General features: G+C 42.5%; 2 protein-coding genes across 2 annotated transcripts in view; one reads left to right on the plus strand and one right to left on the minus strand.

The window, feature by feature from the left end:
• Window positions 1-9046: 9046 nt before the first annotated feature.
• Window positions 9047-9925, plus strand: LOC123999916 (histone H2A). Its single transcript, XM_046305947.1, has one exon. The coding sequence runs from the start codon at window positions 9134-9136 to the stop codon at window positions 9518-9520; it is 387 nt and encodes a 128-aa protein (XP_046161903.1). The 5' UTR covers window positions 9047-9133; the 3' UTR covers window positions 9521-9925.
• A 204-nt stretch (window positions 9926-10129) lies between these two features.
• Window positions 10130-24578, minus strand: part of zpr1 (ZPR1 zinc finger) — a 29255-nt gene continuing 14806 nt past the window's right edge. Inside the window, exons 4-14 of the mRNA XM_046305945.1 lie at window positions 20212-20282; window positions 19075-19161; window positions 18768-18890; window positions 18473-18532; window positions 18321-18387; window positions 13482-13552; window positions 13263-13352; window positions 12470-12580; window positions 11901-11990; window positions 11025-11090; window positions 10130-10606 (exon numbers count right to left, since the gene is read on the minus strand). Coding sequence (XP_046161901.1) covers window positions 10490-10606; window positions 11025-11090; window positions 11901-11990; window positions 12470-12580; window positions 13263-13352; window positions 13482-13552; window positions 18321-18387; window positions 18473-18532; window positions 18768-18890; window positions 19075-19161; window positions 20212-20282 — 953 coding nt within the window. The 3' untranslated portion in view covers window positions 10130-10489. The remainder of the gene's footprint in view (window positions 10607-11024; window positions 11091-11900; window positions 11991-12469; window positions 12581-13262; window positions 13353-13481; window positions 13553-18320; window positions 18388-18472; window positions 18533-18767; window positions 18891-19074; window positions 19162-20211; window positions 20283-24578) is intronic.

Here is a 24578-nt window from a genome sequence, read left to right on the forward strand (position 1 = left end):
TCTATAGGCTATAGGCCTAGGCTATACGAAGAGCATTCTCGGAGAAGCACAGGTCAAAGTTACAGTATATTTCTAAGAAAATGTACTTCCTGAGTTTTTGTGCTGCTGGGATGGTTTATGTAAAACTAAGCTACACTGCATTACACACTGTAATGGATAGGTGTTCCTAATCAGGAGCCCCTGCCTGCCCTGCTCTTGCTGACATAAACCCTTTTGTGCTGCCTAACCAATGACTGTGATGTGTTCGTGGCACTTCAGGAGACAAGTCAAAGGCTTCCTCCGGATTTTAAAAATGTGTTTGTCCATAAAATGCAGTGTATGTGCGTGCGGACTAGGACTACTGATGTCCTGTTCAGTTTGAAAGGGAGAGCGCAACGATGAGAAGTAGGACCAGAGGTAAGCTTCCTCCTGCTATAATTGATTTTAGTAAAAAAAAACAATATGTTTCGTTGCCCAAGGTTAAGCTATTTCTCCGAGTTATTGACCTAACAATAGCCATATTACAGTAATTTACATAACTTGCATTAATATGAAGCGGCAGCCGTTGAGATGGACAGCGGATGTGTGCTGAAAGTAGAGTAATTCGAGAAGACCTAATTAATTGAAACAGTCCTCATTTAAATTTGACTTTAGGCTACTAACAACAAGAGTGCTTTGTGTTGGTGCCTATTTCTTTCTATTAAAACAATAAGAGGTACACTCTGTCTGACAGACGAAACTATAGTCTACTATCCATAGATTTTGTCAGCCAGGTCCTTCAGTCAGCATGTACTCCTTAAATATCCCAGTGTCAGTGAAAAGCTTGATGTGTTAAGTTAAAACCAGGGCTCGAATTGAGGGGGTATGTGAGGTCTTGTTGTTTTTGTCAAAAGAAATTGCTAAAAGCTTCGGCCTACCCCTGTATAAAAAAAAACAATGGAACTGATTATATAAAGCGATCTACACTGAGTGTACTGAGGGTACAAAACAGTAGGAACACCTGCTCATTCCATGAATAGACTGACTAGGTGAATCCAGGTGAAAGCTAGCTATGATCCCTTATTGATGAAACGTGTTAATTCTTACAAGTCTAAGCTGTGATAAAGTCTAAGCTTTGTTAAACGTATACAAAGATTAATTGATCAAATAATGAATTTGGCCTTTACTATCATAGATGAGAGAAATTGAATAACACATTCATAAAAGGACAAAAAGACTGTCTTAAAATAAATCATAAGTCTAGGAGATAAGAAAGCTCAGGAAATATATATATATATATATATATATATATATATATATATATATATATATATATATATATACAGTACCAGTCAAAAGTTTTGACACACCTACTCATTCCAGTGTTTGTCTTTATTTGTACTATTTTCTACACTGTAGAATAATAGTGAAGACAAAAAAATTACTGTAAAACGTGTGAGATGAAAATGAACAAACTACAGGGTGTGCAATGTGTAGGCCCACTGAGTGGACATTCTGAACCTCATTTGAAGTCACTAGGTCACATGACCAAGGAGCTATTGAAATGTTAAATGTAGACATTCATGTAAAAACGTGTGAGATGAATATGGACAAACTATATGATGTGCAATATTGAAGGGTAGTCAGTGGACATTCTGAACCTTGTTAAAAGTCAGTAGGTCACATAATCAAGGAGCTATTGAAATTTTACATTTTGAAAAATACATGTAAAATATTGTGAGATGAAAATTGACAAACTAAAGGGTGTGAAATGTGTAGGCCAACTCAGTGGACATTCTGAAACTTGTTTGAAGTCAGTAGGTCACATGACCAATGAACTATTGTACTCAGGCTTGTACTTGTAAAGTCAAGGGGTGAGAATACTTTCTGAAGGCACTGCATATCTCTGTTCATTCTTAGCCTGTAATTTTGGTAATTTGTGTGGTATTAAAAAAGATTCTGCTAATATGTAAGATGACGTAGAATTGCATTGCATTTTTTCTCGGACCTGCAAATACGTTGATAGATTCATGCAGTGCTTATACTATAAAGGAGATCTTTCTACCCCTACTCTTGTCCACAGTGATCTGCGAACGCACAACCTTCTGGCCCGCAGCCCTGTGCGCTATCAAAATTCCTGTATTGCCGTGTAATGCTGACAGGACGAAGAACAGTTTCTAAAACTGCATATCTAAGGCTCTGGTCTGTCCAAGAAGTGAGGGTAAATAGTAGACATGTTCTCTGCTATCCACTTTGTTTGAATTATTATTTTGGGTATAGGGGATGGTCACTTTTTCAAGCATTCAGGGAGGGTTTAGGTCAAATATATTTTGCTGAAGGGAGAGCCATCCATTTTCATTACAGATAGGTCCGATTTTCTTCATGTAACCCCTTTTATAAATAACATTCCCTCCCTATTCTGTCAAAACAGTCCACAAAATCTGAGTTTATAGTATTCCATGTCCACAATTTTATGAATTTCCATTTGGTTTCATTATCACCACCTGCGGGCAGACACCCTTAATATGCAGCTAATACACGATTAAGTCTTGTCCTTCCATTGTATGCTGTAGTAACAGGATCTGAATTAAATCACAGACTTGTACTGTCTTAGATGTGACTTTGTCCTAATTTCATGGATATTTGAGTTCATAAAATTATATCATACATTGATTATCTTATTGTATTCAAATGGACATGAGTGCCTTCTTTGGATTGCATATAATATGGTTCCTAATATTATTAAGTGGCTTTCTTTCCTCAACTCTTTTCCCTCATTATTATCCCAGATAGATTAAAGGGCAGAAGAGGTTTTTTCAACATGTTGCTTTTAGTGTTCTACTTCCTCCAGATTAGCGGTTATGTACTGAATGAAAGGAGGTGAGGAGAGGAAGATATTTGGGACTATTGGACTGCATCACAATTCTACACACTTCTCCCAAAGTGGTCACTTGCACACTCCATCTCATGGATTTAAAAGCATTGGATTGGGAAGAGCATTGGCTGGAAAGGGTTTCCACCACTTTTAAATCCATCAGGCAGAAGCACCTGATGAAGAGACCACATATAAAAGGAGCCAGTGTTGCAACACTACAAACATTTTCATCATATGTACTTTGAACATATCACGTGTAAGGTGAATTCATAAAAAGCAGGACACTTTTTGCATTTCTGTCTTCTGTAATGTCTTTTGACATCTATCTAACATACACTTTATATACAAAAGTATATGGACACCCCTTCAAATGAGTGGATTCTGCTATTTCAGCCACTCCAGTTGCAGACAGATAAAATAAAATCAAGCACACAGCCATGAACAAACAAAAAAAAGAAACACGTTTTTTTCTTTGTTTTATCTTTTACCAGATCTAATGTATTTTATTCTCCTACATGAATTTCACATTTCACACACTTCAAAGTGTTTCCTTTCAAAAGGTATCAAGAATATGCAGATCCTTGCTTCAGGTCCTGAGCTACAGGCAGTTAGATTTGGGTGTCATTTTAGGCCCAACATTTTTTAAAGGGGAGGATCCATAAGAGTTTGTACGTAAGCATTTTACGGTAAGGTCTACACCTGTTGTTTTCAGCACGTGACAAATACAGTTTGATTTGATTTTAAATGTAATAATTAATTGCAAAGTCCCTCTTTGCCAAGCAAATGAACTGAGTCCCCCAAAAACTCAGTTTGTGTTGTTTAGGTTTAGAGTGTGTAGTCTTAGAGTGATTATCTTAATTTACCGAGGTTAGCTAGCCAGCTATTTGTCGTCCTTAACGTAGGAGACTCTGCTAGCTAGCCAACAGCTAGCCAACGTCTTCTGAATAGACTCAACAACCCGGTCGCATTCACAGGTAGTATCACATTTTCACTTCATTTCATTACAGTACAACGGTTTGATTTGTTTGATCGTAGCTAGCTACATAGCTAGCTACATAGCCGTCTTTGTATCAAAGATAATTGTGTAGTCTAGAGCGATTTTCTAGGTTAGCTAGCCAGCTATTGTCGTTCTTTTAACGCAACGTAACGTAAACAACACTGCTAGCTAGCCAGCTAGCCCCCGAATAGCAACACTGCAGAAACTATTACACTCAACGGAACGACTTGATTAGTGTAGTGTCAACAACGCACCCACTGCCAGCTGGCCTACTTCAGCAGTACTGTATCATTTTAATCATTTTAGTCAATAAGATTCTTGCTACTGAGCTTAACTTTCTGAACATTCGAGACGTGTAGTCCACTTGTCATTCCAATCTCCTTTGCATTAGCGTAGCCTCTTCTGTAGCCTGTCAACTATGTGTCTGTTTATCCCTGTTCTCTCCTCTCTGCACAGACCATACAAACGCTCCACACCGCGTGGCCGCGGCCACCCTACTCTGGTGGTCCCAGCGCGCACGACCCACGTGGAGTTCCAGGTCTCCGGTAGCCTCTGGAACTGCCAATCTGCGGTCAACAAGGCAGAGTTCATCTCAGCCTATGCCTCCCTCCAGTCCCTCGACTTCTTGGCACTGACGGAAACATGGATCACCACAGACAACACTGCTACTCCTACTGCTCTCTCTTCGTCCGCCCACGTGTTCTCGCACACCCCGAGAGCTTCTGGTCAGCGGGGTGGTGGCACCGGGATCCTCATCTCTCCCAAGTGGTCATTCTCTCTTTCTCCCCTTACCATCTGTCTATCGCCTCCTTTGAATTCCATACTGTCACAGTTACTAGCCCTTTCAAGCTTAACATCCTTATCATTTATCGCCCTCCAGGTTCCCTCGGAGAGTTCATCAATGAGCTTGATGCCTTGATAAGCTCCTTTCCTGAGGACGGCTCACCTCTCACAGTTCTGGGCGACTTTAACCTCCCCACATCTACCTTTGACTCTTTCCTCTCTGCCTCCTTCTGTTATGCAGGTGAATGAGGACCCAAAAGCGACTTGGCGAAAACAGAGTCTTTAATCCAGTAAAGTAAATCTACAATCATAAAGCATAATTCCACTCGTAATGACGAGAACAGACTGGAGACTCGATCATGAACTGCAGGTTGCCTCGGGAAGGCACTTGAACGTAGCAGACTCAGACACCTGCTCACCACGCAGCATCTGAGGGAAACACGACACGACAGGGCGATACACAGACACAGCACGGTGAACAATAGACAAGGATCCGACAGGGCAGAAACGGAAAACAAGGGGAGAAATAGGGACTCTAATCAGGGAAAAAGATAGGGAACAGGTGTGGGAAGACTAAATGATTGATTAGGGGAATAGGAACAGCTGGGAGCAGGAACGGAACGATAGAGAGAAGAGAGAGAGGAAGGGAGAGAGAAAAAGGGGAACGAACCTAAAAAGACCAGCAGGGGGAAAACGAACAGAGGGAAAAGCAAAATGACAAGACAATATAAGACAAAACATGACACCTTCTTTCCACTCCTCTCCTCTTTTGACCTCACCCTCTCACCTTCCCCTCCTACTCACAAGGCAGGCAATACGCTCGACCTCATCTTTACTAGATGCTGTTCTTCCACTAACCTCATTGCAACTCCCCTCCAAGTCTCCGACCACTACCTTGTATCCTTTTCCCTCTCGCTCTCATCCAACACCTCCCACACTGCCCCTACTCGGATGGTATCGCGCCGTCTCGCGCCGTCTCGATCCTCGTTTGCTAAGTCAAACGACACCGCTGGTTCTGCTCACACTGCCCTACCCTGTGCTCTGACCTCTTTCTCCCCTCTCTCTCCAGATGAAATCTCGCGTCTTGTGACGGCCGGCCGCCCAACAACCTGCCCGCTTGACCCTATCCCCTCCTCTCTTCTCCAGACCATTTCCGGAGACCTTCTCCCTTACCGCACCTCGCTCATCAACTCATCCCTGACCGCTGGCTACGTCCCTTCCGTCTTCAAGAGAGCGAGAGTTGCACCCCTTCTGAAAAAACCTACACTCGATCCCTCCGATGTCAACAATTACAGACCAGTATTCCTTCTTTCTTTTCTCTCCAAAACTCTTGAACGTGCCGTCCTTGGCCAGCTCTCCCGCTATCTCTCTCTGAATGACCTTCTTGATCCAAATCAGTCAGGTTTCAAGACTAGTCATTCAACTGAGACTGCTCTCCTCTGTATCACGGAGGCGCTCCGCACTGCTAAAGCTAACTCTCTCTCCTCTGCTGTCATCCTTCTAGATCTATCGGCTGCCTTCGATACTCCATCAGATCCTCCTCTCCACCCTCTCCGAGTTGGGCATCTCCGGCGCGGCCCACGCTTGGATTGCGTCCTACTTGACAGGTCGCTCCTACCAGGTGGCGTGGCGAGAATCTGTCTCCTCACCACGCGCTCTCACCACTGGTGTCCCCAGGGCTCTGTTCTTGGCCCTCTCCTATTCTCGCTATACACCAAGTCACTTGGCTCTGTCATAACCTCACATGGTCTCTCTTATCATTGCTATGCAGACGACACACAATTAATCTTCTCCTTTCCCCCTTCTGATGACCAGGTGGCGAATCGCATCTCTGCATGTCTGGCAGACATATCAGTGTGGATGACGGATCACCACCTCAAGCTGAACCTCGGCAAGACGGAGCTGCTCTTCCTCCCGGGGAAGGACTGCCCGTTCCATGATCTCGCCATCACGGTTGACAACTCCATTGTGTCCTCCTCCCAGAGCGCCAAGAACCTTGGCGTGATCCTGGACAACACCCTGTCGTTCTCAACCAACATCAAGGCGGTGGCCCGTTCCTGTAGGTTCATGCTCTACAACATCCGCAGAGTACGACCCTGCCTCACACAGGAAGTGGCGCAGGTCCTAATCCAGGCACTTGTCATCTCCCGTCTGGATTACTGCAACTCGCTGTTGGCTGGGCTCCCTGCCTGTGCCATTAAACCCCTTCAACTCATCCAGAACGCCGCAGCCCGTCTGGTGTTCAACCTTCCCAAGTTCTCTCACGTCACCCCGCTCCTCCGTTCTCTCCACTGGCTTCCAGTTGAAGCTCGCATCCGCTACAAGACCATGGTGCTTGCCTACGGAGCTGTGAGGGGAACGGCACCTCAGTACCTCCAGGCTCTGATCAGGCCCTACACCCAAACAAGGGCACTGCGTTCATCCACCTCTGGCCTGCTCGCCTCCCTACCACTGAGGAAGTACAGCTCCCGCTCAGCCCAGTCAAAACTGTTCGCTGCCCTGGCCCCCCCAATGGTGGAACAAACTCCCTCACGACGCCAGGACAGCGGAGTCAATCACCACCTTCCAGAGACACCTGAAACCCCACCTCTTTAAGGAATACCTAGGATAGGATAAGTAATCCCTCTCACCCCCCCCCCCTTAAGATTTAGATGCACTATTGTAAAGTGACTGTTCCACTGGATGTCATAAGGTGAATGCACCAATTTGTAAGTCGCTCTGGATAAGAGCGTCTGCTAAATGACTTAAATGTAAATGTAAATGTAACAGTAACACTGCATTTCAGCCCTGCCACAAAAGGACCAGCTGACATCATGTCAGTGATTCTCTTGTTAACACAGGTGTGAGTGTTGATGAGGACAAAGCTGGAGATCACTCTATGTCATGCTGATTGAGTTCGAATAACAGAATGGAAGCTTCAAAGGGGGGGGGCGGTGCTTGGAATCATTGTTCTTCCTCTGTCTACCATGGTTACCTGCAAGGAAAAAGTGCCGTCATCTTTACTTTGCACAAAAAGGGCTTCACAGGCAAGGATATTGCTGCCAGTAAGATTGCATCTAAATCAACCATTTATTGGATCATCAAGAACTTCAAGGAGAGCGGTTCAATTGTTGTGAAGAAGGCTTCAGGGCGCCCAAGAAAGTCCAGCAAGCGCCAGGACCGTCTCCTAAAGTTGATTCAGCTGCGGGATCGGTGCACCACCACTACAGAGCTTGCTCAGGAATTGCAGCAGGCAGATGTGAGTGCATCTGCACGCACAGTGAGGCGAAGACTTTTGGAGGATGGCCTGTTGTCAAGAAGGGCAGCAAAGAAGCCACTTCTCTCCAGGAAAAACATCAGGGACAGACTGATATTCTGCAAAAGGTACAGGGATTGGACTGCTGAGGACTGGGGTAAGTAATTTTCTCTGATGAATCCCCTTTACGATTGTTTGGGGCATCTGGAAAAAATATTTTCCGGAGAAGACAAGGTGAGCGCTACCATCATTCCTGTGTCATGCCAATAGTAAAGCATCCTGAGACCATTCATGTGTGGGGTTGCTTCTCAGCCAAGGGAATGGGCTCACTCACAATTTTGCCTAAGAACACAGCCATGAATAAAGAATGGTACCAACACGTCCTCCGAATGTAACTTCTCACAACCATCCAGGAACAGTTTAGTGACGAACAATGCCTTTTCCAGCATGACGGAGCACCTTGCCATAAGGCAAAAGTGATAACTAAGTGGCTCGGGAACAAAACATAGATATTTTGGGTTCATGGCCGGGAAACTCCCCAGACCTTAATCCCATTGGGAACTTGGGTGGACAAACAAAAACCCACAAATTCTGACAAACTCCAAGCATTGATTATGCAGGAATGGGCAGCCATCAGTCAGGATGTGGCCCAGAAGTTAATTGACAGCATGCCAGGGTGGATTGCAGAAGTCTTGAAAAAGAAGGGCCAACACTGCAAATATAGACTCTTTGCATCAACTTCAGCATACTTTGTGAAAGTTAATATTTGTGTCATTCTCAAAACTTTTGGCCATGACTGTATATATTTTTATATTTATATTTTTAAATGTTAGGATTATTTATTTGTGTTGTTCCAAATGTCTGAATAAAAATGAGTTAGTGCATTACGGTGCTTTTTTGTTTTGTTGGGGAGAGCCATACAAGCTAGAACAGTCACTGCTCCAGCCTTTGGGAATCTCGCTCCACGCTCCAGTCAAATTGGACACGCTCCGCTCCTCGCTCCACTCACTTACTGTGAATAGAACACGACACGTTATACGCCTGTCTTCTATATATAATATCGCAATGCAGAGCTGTGTGGAGAGCGGCGCTCTTGCTATTGGACACTTGAATGGTGTAGTTCATCACCATTGGTTAAAGCGTTTCCATCCTATCCGTCCAATCATAGGGACACTTGAGGTATATTAGTACAATAATCCTCAACTGCATTACGTAAAGGCAGACAGAAAATTCGCTGTATAGCTGGTTGGTATTTGGATTGATAGGTGACAATAGAATAATTAACATGTCTGGTAGAGGCAAAACTGGAGGAAAGGCCAGAGCGAAGGCAAAGTCCCGTTCATCCCGCGCCGGCCTTCAGTTCCCCGTAGGACGTGTCCACAGGTTACTGCGCAAAGGCAACTATGCGGAGCGTGTCGGTGCCGGAGCTCCTGTCTATTTGGCTGCTGTGCTGGAATACCTAACGGCTGAGATCCTCGAGTTGGCTGGCAACGCTGCAAGGGATAATAAGAAGACCAGGATCATCCCTCGCCACCTTCAGCTGGCTGTCCGCAACGACGAGGAACTCAACAAGCTTTTAGGTGGTGTCACCATCGCGCAAGGAGGAGTATTGCCTAACATTCAGGCGGTCCTCCTACCCAAGAAGACTGAAAAACCAGCAAAGAGCAAGTAACCAGCTAGATACAGATCACAAAACAAAACCTGAGCTCCGTTAAGAGACACCCACTTCTGTATAAAGAGCCTCCTTTTCAAATTAATGACAGCGCAACCCGATACTGGATGCTTGCAGAAGAGACAATGCTTCATGTTATTGGTTTCCACGATGCGCAGGCACCGTCATTGGACTATTCATATGTATGGACATTTTCTTAGATCATAAACCACATTTGACACGGTCTCTTGGATATGAGCTATAAATGGTGGTTCATTTGAGGGTGGGGTGAATAACGCAGAGATCTCATTGTTTTTATTTAGTAGTGCTGTATCAACACATTTTGTGCTAAACAAAGTGATGTCATGTCTATTTGACAGAAATTGATGATTTCAATAAATGTTCTGTACTGATACTGGGAACGCGCACAAACGTCATCACCAGTCTGTTGTTTTCACAATCCGGGAACTTTCCATCAGGGAGCTCATGAACAAAGGACACAGCGCATTGAAATGAATATAGAATTGGTTCTTTGAAGATCTGTGGGCAATTATGCAGTGCAGTGTTTTATTATAGATAAGGTATTTATACAAGGCAAGGTACACGAACAAAAGCCGACAATCATTTGTATACAGCAGCCAGTGTATATTTTTTATTTATTCCCATTGAACAGGACACATCAAGATAAATGAAGGCCAATTCAACCGGTCTATTACACTGAATCAGAATCACATTAACAACCAGATGCAAAAACACTTTCAATTGCATGATTATATTAGTGCAATTCTCAACAAAAAAAATGCATACTTTACTAATCAAATTATAAACATATTGATTGCTTTATTTTAAATAAGATCTCACTTTTCAACCATATTGTGCTCAAATATCAAAACATCTGTCCGTGTGAACTTCAGTGAGGGCAAATGTCTCAAATTAATTTCCAAAGAATGCATTGTTTATGTAAGATCAACCCTTCTGCTGCAGAAGTCCTTATTTCTGATAGCCCTCTGTCTTCATGTCATTCAGACCAAGGTCTTCGTTCTGCTCAAAGGTCCTGGTGTACTTCTCAGTTGTCATCTCTGGGTCTGGGTCAGGCGCATAGATGTTCTGCAGACAAACATGAGACAAATGCATTCTAATTCGTTACATTCAGACAGTACATCAATGAACAAGGGCAGGAAATTAAAATGTGATTCATGAAAAATGACAAATTTATCCAGTGGGAGGAGACTTCGTGTTTGAACCTTAAAGGGATAGTCCTGGATTTGGGCAATGAGGCCTTTTCTCTACTTCCCCCGAAGCAGATGTGGATACCATATCTGTCTAGTATGAAGACCGTTTCTAACTAGCATTAGCGCAATGACTGGAAGTCTAGGGCACAGCATGCTAGCTGTTCCTGTAGACATTCAGTGCTAACACAAGTTAGCATTGGATTGCGAAACATCTTACTTCCTTCATCCTGGATGCATTGCCAAAACCCCAAATTATCCCTTTAAAGACCTGAGAAAGAGAAGTGCCCTAGTACCTGGAGATAGCTGTTCCCTGCAGGGTCATCGAGAACAATGTGAACATCCATGTCTCCATCCATGATCTACAGTATTTTTCAAAAGAAGAGTCATTTTAAAGAACCCACTCCAGCCTCCATTTCACTTTTAGATACAGTTTCTGCATGGGTGCCGCCAGACTGTTCTGCATTTAACAACTACTTTATTGTCTAGCCAAACATACTTAGATACAGCATATGTACCCTAATAAGCAGTTCACTCAAGTTTGATCAATCAAATGTGAAATTCTTGCATGAGATTTTCTGAAGTCTAAATAAAATATCTGCAGGGCAGGTAGCCTAGCGATTAAGAGCGTTGGTCTAGTAACCGAAAGGTCACTGGTTCGAATCCCGAGCTGACTAAATCTGTTGATATGCCCTTGAGCAAGGCACTTAACCCTAATTGCAGTGTAAGTTGCACTGCACAAGTGTGTCTGCTAAATTACTCAACTGTACAAAAATGTCATACTAACAGTTATTTGATGATTGAGGGCCAGAATACACTTACTGTATGAAAGTGATAAACTCATTTATAAACAAAAATAGTTTCATACATGAAACAAAAGTTAGTTTGAGTGATTGAGTATTTACAACTGGCCAATTGGTAACATTCCGTTTAAAAAAATTGCAATAAGCCCAAAATGGAAAAAATGGATCTTAAACAACAGAGTGAGACAATACGCCAATGAGTTCACCTGAGTAAGTTACGATAATCAAATGAAAATAAATGTAAAAACATTTAATTCCACACATCACTAACAGTTGTAAGTACACTCAAGCTATAGATGTAGTGGAACCAAAACTAGATCCAGACAAAACAGTAGTGATAGACTTATTCAATAATGTTATGCCTCTAACCTTGTCAATCTTCTGGCCAAAAAGCTTAAGTTTCTCTGTTCGATCTGAAGTGGAGCTGTCTCCACAAGTGAAGGGATTTTTAGAAACAATCTGGAGGAAAACAAAGTGGAGGAGAAACATGAATTAAAAATAACAAGTCCACAGTGAAAGAACGCAGACCAGGGGTGCACAACTCAAATCCTTGAAGCAGGCCTGCTGGTTTTGGTTTCTACATAGAAGTTAACTAATACATTAATGTAAATGATTGGCCACACCTGGCTTCACAGGTCTAAATCAGTTACTAATTAAAAGGTGAAAATGAAATCAGCAGACACAGCATCCCTCACAGACTGGAGTTGTGTACCACTGCCTTAGAATTACAGCACAGCAGCCTTGGCAAAAGTATCCACCAAGCCAAAAGTGCACCTAGTGCAGAGCCAGTGGACTAGAGCTAACACAAGCGGCGTTAAAACATATACAACTCTCCAGTGGAGTTCAAACCCTGTGATCACCGTTCATAATGCATCCTCCCTTCATCCAGTTCCCGCTATAATTCTCAACCGATTGAATAAAGCATTAAAAGGGTTTACCAGATCTTTGATGTCTTTGAGGAGTCCCTCCAAGGTGGTGAATTTGCCACCGACAGCCGCCATCCCCAACTCAAATTCCAGCTCAGGTATGAGGATGCTACATGTCTCCGACTGCACAAACAACCACAACATGACAAAACTGGCATGTTTGAGTCAACTCCAACATGATTCAGGAATAGGATTGCTCTCCTGTGAAAAAGTTCCATGTTCCTCTTTGTATGCTTTATTCGAGGACCACAATGGAATCAAGTCCTTTGACTTTATTATGTTTATATCCTCCACAGTTATGGGTGTATGTCAGGGTTCCCCAACTGGCGAGCCAAATTTCGGCCAAGGGGGTCCAAATAAAAAAAAACATGTTTTTTTATTGTTGTAAATAAGACTGGAAAAACACCAGCAAATCAGCTCCAAGTGACTTACAGTTTGGAAATCTGTTCCAAAGCATTCCCCTGCATAATAGAGCGATACTGTATATGTGATCGTATACAAATGTAAGCAAGGTTTGAAATGATTTTTTGTCAAATATATCTGTTTGGGTTTCTTACGGTCAATTTTTTGCCAACAAATTATTTCTAATTATGTTCTGTCCCCCTGACCATCCACTCAAGAAAAGAAAAGTGGCCCGTGGCTGAATCTAGTTGATAATCCCTGGTGTATGTATTGTTTGGCATGACAATGGCAGCAACGGAGTTGGAAAAAGCACAAACAGACCTGGGACCAAGTTAATGCAATGACACAATAAAAGGAAACTAGTGAATGCCAGATAAACAGGCAGTACAATGGAGGGGGCTACCTTGAGAAGATCTCTGGACATGTCAGACACGTCCGTGAGGTGAAGGGTTATCTTTGTGCCCAGCTCTTCTGTGGCTCCACCAGATTTCACCTTAACCACAGAATAGATAGTCATGCAGTCATATTAGCAAATTTGCAATCTATGAATATGCCTTGAAAATCAAATGTGCCTGACAATGAATTAATGATTAAATAAAAGGAAAAAAAATAGGAAATTTACTTCGTTGGTTCGATGTCCACAGTCATCACAGTTTGTTGCCATGATAATGACTTCTTTGAAATGGGGGATTTCTGAGTTATTGTAAAGGAGGATACCTACACCTTACAAATTTAAACTTTATACACTACCTTTATCATAGGACACTACTGGGGACCAGTGGTGTAGTGGTAAAAATAGATGGTAAACACTGATAGCCATTCGCATTGATTAAAGTAACGGTCCCTATAATTTCAATGTACTTTTCTACAAAAGGAGAAGAACACTTGAGCAAAATGAAAAAGGTGTGTAAATGGCTTTTGAGTGAACTAGAGTTGTCGCGATACCTACATTTTGACTTCGATACCGCTACCAGGTTAAGCATCATGATACTCAATACCGAAATGATACCACATCAAAAAAAGCGTATTAGCTAGTCACAAAATAAACATTGAACCAAAATATTGATAAACAGTAGAAAGCCAAAATATATTCTATATTTAATTTCCTTAAAAAATAATATGAAATAACAGAAGAATCTTACATTTTCCTTATGCAAAACCATATTAGATTCTGAGCATACAAAATATTTGTACAATACATCTAAAATATTGTAAAATGTATTTTATACATAGGGTTAATTTGCTTGTCTATTGGCCATAATATTGGGTCAAATTACATTTATTAGACCTATGATTAATTGCAACTAAATAATTTGATGTATTAAAGAATATTTTATTTCCAAATCGACATAAAACATTAAGCTTCTATAGTGCAAGTCTCTACAATGGACTTTACACAGCATACCACGATTCCCAGAATGCATTTCAACTCTGAAGGTAGAATGCTCCGCCCGGGCCTGCTGGCTGGCTACTGCTAGCAAGCTCAGACAAACACGAAGTGTGTTTAGTCTAAATCTATTCCTATCATAGGTGCATTTCACATTACCTTTGGGTTGTAATCATATTATAAAGCTCACATTGTCATGCTGAATATATGTTGATGTCATTGTCACTTAAAAATAATTTGAATTGCTAGTAGAATAATGTTAAAGTGTGTAAAATAGTTTTGATATGTCATTTGGGACCTAAACCTCCCTTTCACTGCACTGCTTTGTAACACCTTTTGCTTAGTTGTTTCAGTGTGCTGGCCCTCATCTGCTTTATAAGCATAGAATTCCCCTAGTTCGCTTCTGGAGACAATTTTGTAAGCGAGCTGTGGACACAAAGGTATGATTTTATTTAATTAGTAGCCATGCTGTCGGCATTGTCACTCGCCTCTTGTTTGCTTCTCAAAAGTGGCTTGCGCTGTGGCAGCTGCATCCGCAAGCACAAGTAGCCTGGCTAGCTTGGAAAGATGGCACCGGAAGAAATGGCAGCCGTTTTACGGGCGCCTAACCAACTGTGCTATTATGCGGGTTTTTTTCTTCTTCATGTTATTTGTAACTTATTTTGTACATAATGTTTCTGCCACCGTATTTTATGGCAAAAAATTGCTTCTGAATATCAGGACAGCGATCACTCAACCTCAGATTAGACTAAGATTTTTTCTTCAACAAGCAGGATGCACAGAATTTACTTCAGACACCCAACAAGGCCAAAATCCACATCATGGTGCCTCGTAAGGATCCGCTGACGGTAAGGGCAGATTTCAAACAATATTACTTGCCAACGTACAATCATTGGAAAATAAATTAGACATGGTACGATCACGAATATCCTACCAACGGGACATCAAACACTAATATCTTATGTTTCAATGAATCGGGGGTGAATGACGACATTGAAAACATTCAGTTGGCGGGATATACGCTGCATCAACTAGATAGAACAGCACACTCCGGTAAGACAAAGGGGGGCGGTCTGTGTATACTTGCAAACAGCTGTTGCACAAAATCTAAGGAAGTCTCTAGATTTTTCTCACCTGAAGTAGAGTATCTCATAAGCTGTAAACCACACTTTCCTGAGAAAGTTCTATTTTTTCATGGCTGTTTATTTACCACCACAGACAGATGCTGGCACTAAGACCACACTCAGTCAGCTGTATAAGGAAATAAGCAAACAGGAAACCACTCACCCTGAGGCGGTGCGCCTAGTGGCCGGGATTTAATGCAAACTGTTAAATGTTAAATGCGCAACCAAAGGGGGTAAAAAAAATTATAGATCACATTTACTCCACACAGACGTGTACAAAGCTCTCCCTCGCCCTCCATTTGGCAAATCTGCCCATAATTCTATCCTCCGGATTCCTGCTTAGAAGCAAAAATTAAAAGCAGGAGGCACCAGTGACTCAGTCTATAAAAAAAGTGGTCATATGAAGCAGATGCTAAACTACAGGACTGTTTTGCTAGCACATACTGGAATAAGTTCATGGATTCTTCCGATGGCATTGAGGAGTACACCACATCAGTCACTGGCTTTATCAATAAGTGCATCGAGGACGTTGTCCCCACAGTGACTGTTTGTACATACACCAAACAGAAGCCATGGATTACAGGCAACATTCTCACTGAGCTAAAGGGTAGAGCTGCCGCTTTTAAGGTGCGGTACTCGAACCCAGAAGCTTATAAGAAATCCTGCTGTCACCGCCAACAAACCATCAAATAGGCAAAGCGCCAATACAGGACTAAGATTGAATCGTACTACACCGTCTCTGACGCTCGTCGGATGTGGCAGGGCCTACAAACTATTACTGACTACAAAGGGAAGCACAGCCACGAGCTGCCCAGTGACAAGCCTGCCAGACGAGCTAAATCACTTCTATGCTCGCTACGAGGTAAGCAACACTGAGGCATGCATGAGAGCATCAGCTGTTCCGAACGACTGTGTGATCAAGCTGTCCGTAGTCTACGTGAGTAAGACCTTTAAACATTCACAAGGCCGCTGGGCCAGACGGATTATCAGGACGTGTGCTCCGGGCATGTGCTGACCAACTGGCAACTGTTTTCACTGACATTTTCAACATGCCCCTGATAGTCTGTAATACCAACATATTTCAAGCAGACCACCATAGTCCCTGTGCCCAAGAAAACAAAGGTAACCTGCCTAAATAACTACAGACCCGTAGCGCTCACGTCCGTAGCCATGAAGTACTTTGAAAAAGGCTGGTAATGGCTCACATTAACACCATTATCACAGAACCCCAAGATCCACTCCAATTTGCATTCCGCCCAAACAGATTATGCAATCTCTATTGCACTCCACACTGCCCTTTCCCACCTGGACAAAAGGAACCCCTACGTGAGAACACTATTCATTCTATGGGGGTGCCACAGGGTTCAATTCTCAGGCTGACTCTTCTCTGTATACATCAATGATGTCGCTCTTGTGGCTGGTGATTCTCTGATCCACCTCTACGCAGACGAAAGGTGAAATAAAAAGCTCAGCATTCAACACCATAGTGCCCTCAAAGCTCATCACTAAGATAAGGATCATGTGAGTAAACACCTCCCTCTGCGATTGGAACCCGGACTTCCTGACGGGCCACCCCCAGGTGGTGAGGGTAGGCAGCAACATCTGCCATGCTGATCCTCAACACTGAAGCCCCTCAGGGGTGCGTGCCCAGTCCCCTGTTTACACACGACTGCAACAGGCACGACTCAAACACAATCATTAAGTTTGCAACAGTGGTAGGCCTGATCACCGAACAGACAGCCTATATGGAGGAGGTCAGAGACCTGGCTGGGTGGTGCCAGAAGAACAACTTATCCCTGAACAGAATCAAGACAAAGGAGATGATTGTGGACTACAGGAAAAGGAGGGCCGAGCAAGCCCCCATTCTCATCAACGGGCTGTAGTGGAGCAGGTTGAGAGGTGCAAGTTCCTTGGTGTCCACATCAACAAACTATCATTGTCCAAACACACCAAGACAATCATGAAGGCATGACAAAACCTATTCCCCCTCAGGAGACAAAAGATTTGGCATGGGTCCTTAGATCCTGAAAAGGTTCAACAGCTTCACCACCGAGAGCCTGACTGGTTGCATCACTACATGGTATGGCAACTGCTCGGCCTCAAGGCACTACAGAGGGTAGTGCGTACGGCCCAGTACATCACTGGGGCTAAGCTACCTGCCATCCAGGACCTCTATACCAGGCAGTGTCAGCGGAAGGCCCTGAAAAGTGTCAAAGACTCCAGCCACCCCAGTCAGACTGTTCTCTCTGCTACCGCATGGCAAGCAGTACCGGAGCGCCAAGTCTAGGACCAAAAGGCTTTTCAACAGCTTTTACCCACAAGCAATAAGACTCCTGAACAGGTGATCAAAACGGCTACCTGGACTATTTGCATTGTGTCCCGCCACCCCCTCTTTTAAGCTGCTGCTACTCTCCGTTTATCATCTATGCATAGTCACCTTAACTATACCTACATGTACATATTACCTCAATTAGCCTGACTAACCGGTGCCCCGCACATTGACTCTGTGCCGGTACCACCTGTATATAGCCTCGCTACTGTTATTTTCACTGTCATTTTACGTCTTTTTTTTCTCCTCTTTACTCACCTTTTACCTAATACCTATTCTTTCCTTATAAATTGCACTGTTGGTTAGGGCTTGTAAGTAAGCATTTCACTGTAAGGTCTACACCGGTTGTATTCGGCACACGTGACAAATAAAGTTGTTTGATTTGACTACTGCCCCCTTGAGAAGATTCACACAAATTACTAGACAGACTTGATCCTCTCAATCCGTATAAGACATGAGGCACATTTGACAGAAGTACCGAAAGAAACAATTCTCATACCAAACTGTTTTTCATGTTCTAGTAATCAAAAAGGTACAGAAGTTTCAGTGTAGCGTGCAACACTAGCGTTAACCCTCCACTACACCACTGCTCTGGACAACCAAAGAAACTGGAAAGGATACGGACAAGCTTCATGTTTGTTGAGGCTGGGGCATTGCACTCTGGACAGTTCGTATTAAATGTCAACACCTGAGGGAGAAATTAGATATATTACTCAAGGGTAAATTGAGGAAAAACTCAACCTAAATTGAGGCATAAAGTCTGGAAATCACACCTCATTTCTCATACTGTCAATGTCATTAATGGGCTTTTCCTCTTCCTCCTCTTCTTCAGCCTGAATAAAAAAATAAATAAAAATATGTAAGTCGCATTATTCTTATGCTAGATGAAAGTTTATTGGTGAACATGTGCCAAATTACAAAATGGCATCTGCAGTCTTGTTTTCTTCTACCCTGTGAGGATTTCACACGCATTGGCACAAGACATGAGGACAGCAACCGAGGCACTGCCTTTCTAACACAGATATGTCCCCTTACAGGAGTAGTGATGTGTCAAGTCAAACTACTCGCCTTTATTCCTAACTGGGCATCCTGTTGCGGAGTTCTTGTGTAGTTGCAGACTGAGAGAGCCTCATCCTTCTGCGGAGCAAAGGGGTTCTCCACAAAACTGTTCCCAGATGGATCATCAATGATCTACAATAACACACATACTCATGCATCTTAAACAGAAGATCATTCTATAAGAAATCCAGAGTAAAGAAAGAACATTGTACTTTTATTAAACCTGTGCCTTGATTGTATTGCTAGAAATGTTTAATTGCATGTAACTTCAATCTTGTACACAGATGAGAGGCTTGAGCGATACGATTGGACATACCAGTGTGAATCCACTTTCACCTTCTTTCAACTTCTTCAATTTATCAATGAACTCACTGATTTTCACAGCAACTTCTGGTACAGTTTCCTTCAAGCATAAACATGATTTAGTCAACAACACGCAGTAAAGTACACTACTGTTCAGAAGTTTGGGGTCACTTAGAAATGTCCTCGTCTTTGAAAAGCTATTTTTGTCCATTAAAATAACATCAAATTATTAGACATTGTTAATGTTGTAAAATACTATTGTAGCTGGAAACAGTTGATTTAAAAAAATGGAATATCTACATAGGTGTACAGAGGCCCATTATCAGCAACCATCACTCCTGTGTTCCAATGGCACGTTGTGTTAGCTAATCCCAGATTATAATTTTTAAAGGCTAATTGATCATTGGAAAACCCTTTTGCAATTATGCTAGCATAGATGAAAACTGTTGTTCTGATTAAAGAAACAAAAACGGGCCTGTAGACTAGTTGAGTATGTGGAGCATCAGCATTTTTGGGGGTTCGATTACAGGCTCAAAATGGCCAAAAACAAAGCCTGGTTAGGGCCAATTTGCGTTCTGTGAAGGGAGTATTATACAGTGTTGTACGAGATCTTCAGTTTCTTGCATGGAATAGCCTTCATTTCTCAGAACAAGAATAGACTGACGATTTTCAGAAGAAAGAGCTTTGTTTTTGGCCATTTTGAGCCTGTAATCGAACCCACAAATGCTGATGCTCCAGATACTCAACTAGTCTAAAAGCCATTTTTATTGCTTCTTTAAATCAGGACAACAGTTTTCAGCTGTGCTAACATAATTGCAAAAGTGTTTTCTAAGAATCTATTAGCCTTTAAAAAGTCTAAACTTGGATTAGCTAACACAACATGCCATTGGAACACAGGAGTGGTGGTTGCTGATAATGGGCCTCTGTATGCCTATGTAGATATTCCATTAAAAATATACTGTTTCCAGCTACAATAGTCATTTTCAACATTAACAATGTCTACACTGTATTTCTGATCAATTTGATGTTATTTTAATGGACAGACATGTGCTTTTCTTTAAAAAAACAAGGATATTTCTAAGTGACCCCAAACTCATGAACATAGTGTACGTATGGCATTTAGTCAAATCAAAGTAAACAAAGCTTATACATTTCTTAGTGGCTGGTCTTGCTCCAACCCTGCAACTGCACGGTCTAAGAGGCCTTCGATGGTAGAAAGTGCTAGGGAGCAAGAGGAAAAGTTAATGGCTACTGTACAACTGTTCTTCATCTCCTAAGCACATGAAGATTCATTTACTACAACAGTTGGATTAATGAAGACAAGTTTAGCCTACAACACTGTGCTGCCTTCGGAAAATACCTGTATAATAGTGATATGCATCTTTCTCTTTCCAGACAATTCTCAGATACAGGAAAGATGGGTTTTTAGTTTGAAACGATTCAGTGGAATTTGGTTTGATTAGAGGAACGAACCGATGCAACTTTTGGGGCATAAACAAATTCATTTTCCAATTTTAAAATCTGATGCTGATGGAGCTCAGGAGCTGGGCCTCTCTGTGCTGGATCTGTGTGTGTGTGTGTGTGTGTGTGTGTGTGTGTGTGTGTGTGTGTGTGTGTGTGTGTGTGTGTGTGTGTGTGTGTGTGTGTGTGTGTGTGTGTGTGTGTGTGTGTGTGTGTGTGTGTGTGTGTGTGTGTGTGTGTGTGTGTGTGTGTGTGTGTGTGTGTGTGTTATGTACTGTCTAGATCTTTGGTTTATGTAGGCACCTGAGAGAAGCCATTAGGGAACTACCACAAAAAAATTGTTAGAGCTAATAATGTATCAATATTTATCTTAGAAAACTAGCTATGACATAATGACACAATATATAGCACAACTTTGGATTTCACCCCCGTCTCAAATGGTTTAGACCGTTTGGAAGTTGACAGATTTCGAGTGACCTTTTCTTCTCAGATTAGACCATGCAGCGTGCAATGTTCCCTCTCCCTCTGGGACTGCAAGCTCAGAAGAAATAGCAAGAGAACTTTATAGTTATCACTATCAACGTTTCCCTTTACTGTGGGAACTGTGATCGAGTCAATGCAATATCAGCCACTTTCAATGCAACATACAGAGAAAATAAAATAACTATGTAAGAGATGTACTTGTATGCAGAGCACATTGGAGTAGGATTCTATTGCATTGACAGGCGCGATTAAGGCCCATACACTACACAGACCCGTGTGCTTTAACTTCTTATGGCTGGGGGGCTGTATTGAGTAGCTTGGATGAATAAGGTGCCCAGAGTAAACTGCCTGCTACTCAGGCCCAGAAGCTAAGATATGCATATTATTAGTAGATTTGGATAAAAAAAGAACTGAAGTTTCTAAAACTGTTTGAATGATGTCTGAGTATAACAGAACTCATATGGCAGGCAAAAACCTGAGAAAAAAATCCAACCAGGAAGTGGGAAATCTGAGGTTTGTAGTTTATATCCAAGAGTGTAAATTTGGCCCGAATGCACTTCCTAAGGCTTCCACTAGCTGTCAACAGAACCTTGTTTCAGGCTTCTACTGTGAAGGGGGAGAGAATAAGAGCTGTTTGACTAAGGAGTCTGCCAGAAGGCCATGAGCTCAATCAGGCGCACACCCGTGAGAGGTAGCTGTGTTCCATTGCATTTCTAAAGACAAAGGAATTCTCCAGTTGAAACATTATTGAAGATATATGTTATAAACATCTTAAAGACTGATTTATACATCATTTGACATGTTTCTACGAACTGCAACGGAACTTTTGACTTTCCGTCTGGCCTGCACGTTGTGAATTTGGATTTGTGAACTAAAGCGCAAACAAAAAGGAGTTATTTGAACATAAATGGACTTTATCGAACAAAACAAACATTTGTTGAACTGGGATTCCATTCTGATGATCAAAGGTAAGTGAATATGTATAATGCCATTTCTGACTTCTCTTGAATCCACAACATGGCGGGTACCTGTATGGCTTGTTTGTGTGTCTGAGCGCCGTACTCAGATTATTGCATGGTGTGCTTTTCCCGTAAAGTTCTTTTGAAATCTGACGCAACGGTTGCATTAAGGAGAAGTGGATCTGTAATTCCATGTATATCACTTGTATCTTATCAAGGTTTATTATGAGTATTTCTGTAAATTGATGTGGCTCTCTGCAAAATCACCGGATGTTTTGGAAGCAAAACATTACTGAACATAACGCACTAATGTAAACTGAGATTTTTAGATATAAATATGAACTTCATCGAACCAAACATACAGTACATCACAAAAGTGAGTACACCCCTCACATTTTTGTAAAGATTTGAGTATATATATTTTCATGTGACAACACTGAAGAATTGACACTTTGCTACAATGTAAAGTAGTGAATGTACAGCTTGTATAACAGTGTAAATTTGCTGTCCCCTCAAAATAACTCAACACACTGCCATTAATGTCTAAACCACTGGCAACAGAAGTGAGTACACCCCTAAGTGAAAATGTCCAAATTGGGCATAATTGTCCATTTTCCCTCCCCGGTGTCATGTGACTCGTTAGTGTTACAAGGTCTCAGGTGTGAATGGGGAGCAGGTGTGTTAAATTTGGTGTCATCGCTCTCACACTCCCTCATACTGACTGGTCACTGGAAGTTCAACATGGCACCTCATGGCAAAGAACTCTTGAGGATCTGAAAAAATTTATAATTGTTTCTCTACATAAAGATGGCCTGGGCTGTAAGAAGATTGCCAAGACCCTGAAACTGAGCTGCTGCACAGTAGCCAAGACCATACAGCGGTTTAACTGGACAGGTTCCACTCAGAACAGGCCTCGCCATGGTCGACCAAAGAAGTTGAGTGCACGTGCTCAGCGTCATATCCAGAGGTTGTCTTTGGGAAATAGACATGAGTGCTGCCAGCATTGCTGCAGAGGTTGAAGGGGTGAGGGGGGGTCAAGCCTGTCAGTGCTCAGACCATACGCCTTACACTGCATCAAATTGGTCTGCGTGGCTGTCGTCCCAGAAGGAAGCCTCTTCTATAGATGATGCACAAGAATGCTTGTCTTCAGCAAACTGTTTGCAGGCTGACTACGGACATGGATTACTGGAACCATGTCCTGTGGTCTGATAAGACCAAGAAACGTATTTGGTTCAGATGGTGTCAAGCGTGTGTGGCGGCAACCAGGTGAGGAGTACAAAGACAAGTGTGTCTTGCCTACAGTCAAGCATGGTGGTGGGAGTGTCATGGTCTGGGGCTACATCAGTGCTCCCAGCACTGGAGAGCTACAGTTCATTGAGGGAACCATGAATGCCAACATGTACTGTGACATACTGAAGCAGAGCATGAACCCCTCCCTTCGGAGACTGGGCCGCAGGGCAGTATTCCAACATGATAACGACCCTAAACACACCTCCAAGACGACCACTGCCTTGCTAAATAAGCTGAGGGTAAATGTGATGGACTGGTCAAGCATGTCTCCAGACCTAAACCCTATTGAGCATCTGTGGGGCATCCTCAAATGGAAGGTGAAGGAATGCAAGGTCTTTAACATCAACAGCTCCGTGATGTCGTCATGGAGGAGTGGAAGAGGACTCCAGTGGCAACCTGTGAAGCTCTGGTGAACTCCATGCCCAAGAGGGTTAAGGGAGTGCTGGGAAATGGTGGCCACACAATATTGACACTTTGGGCCCAATTTGGTCATTTTCACTTAAGGGGTGTACTGGAACGAACTGCAAAAATCGCTGAAGTTGGAGACTTTTCTCCCTCACCAACTTCAAACATCAGCTATCCGATCGCTGCAGCTGTACATAGTCTATTGGTAAATAGCCCACCCATTTTCACCTACCTCATTCCCAAACTTTTATTTATTTATTTACTTTTCTGCTCTTTTGCACACCAATATCTCTACCTGTACATGACCATCTGATCATTTATCACTCCAGTGTTAATCTGCAAAATTGTATTATTCGCCTACCTCATGCCTTTTGCACACATTGTATATAGACTGCCCATTTTTTTCTACTGTGTTATTGACTTGTTAATTGTTTACTCCATGTGTAACTCTGTGTTGTCTGTTCACACTGCTATGCTTTATTTTGGCCAGGTCGCAGTTGCAAATGAGAACTTGTTCTCAACTAGCCTACCTGGTTAAATAAAGGTGAAATAAAAATAAAATAAAAACTCACTTTTGTTGCCAGCGGTTTAGACATTAATGGCTGTGTTGAGTTATTTTGAGAGGACAGCAAATTTACACTTATACAAGCTGTACACACTACTTTACATTGTAGCAAAGTGTAATTTCTTCAGTGTTGTCACTTTTGTGATATACTGTACATGTATTGCGTAACATGAAGTCCTATAAGTGTCATCTGATGATGATCAAAGGTTAGTGATTAATTCCCTCTCTGCTTTGTGACTCCTCTTTGGCTGGAAAAATGGCTGTTTTTCAGTGACTAGGTACTGACCTAACAATCGTTTGGTGTGCTTTCGTCGTAAAGCCTTTTAGAAAAATCAGACACTGGTGGGATTAACA

The sequence above is a fragment of the Oncorhynchus gorbuscha genome, linkage group LG16 (genome assembly GCF_021184085.1).
Source record: "Oncorhynchus gorbuscha isolate QuinsamMale2020 ecotype Even-year linkage group LG16, OgorEven_v1.0, whole genome shotgun sequence".
In the NCBI taxonomy this organism is placed as follows: Eukaryota; Metazoa; Chordata; class Actinopteri; order Salmoniformes; family Salmonidae; genus Oncorhynchus; species Oncorhynchus gorbuscha.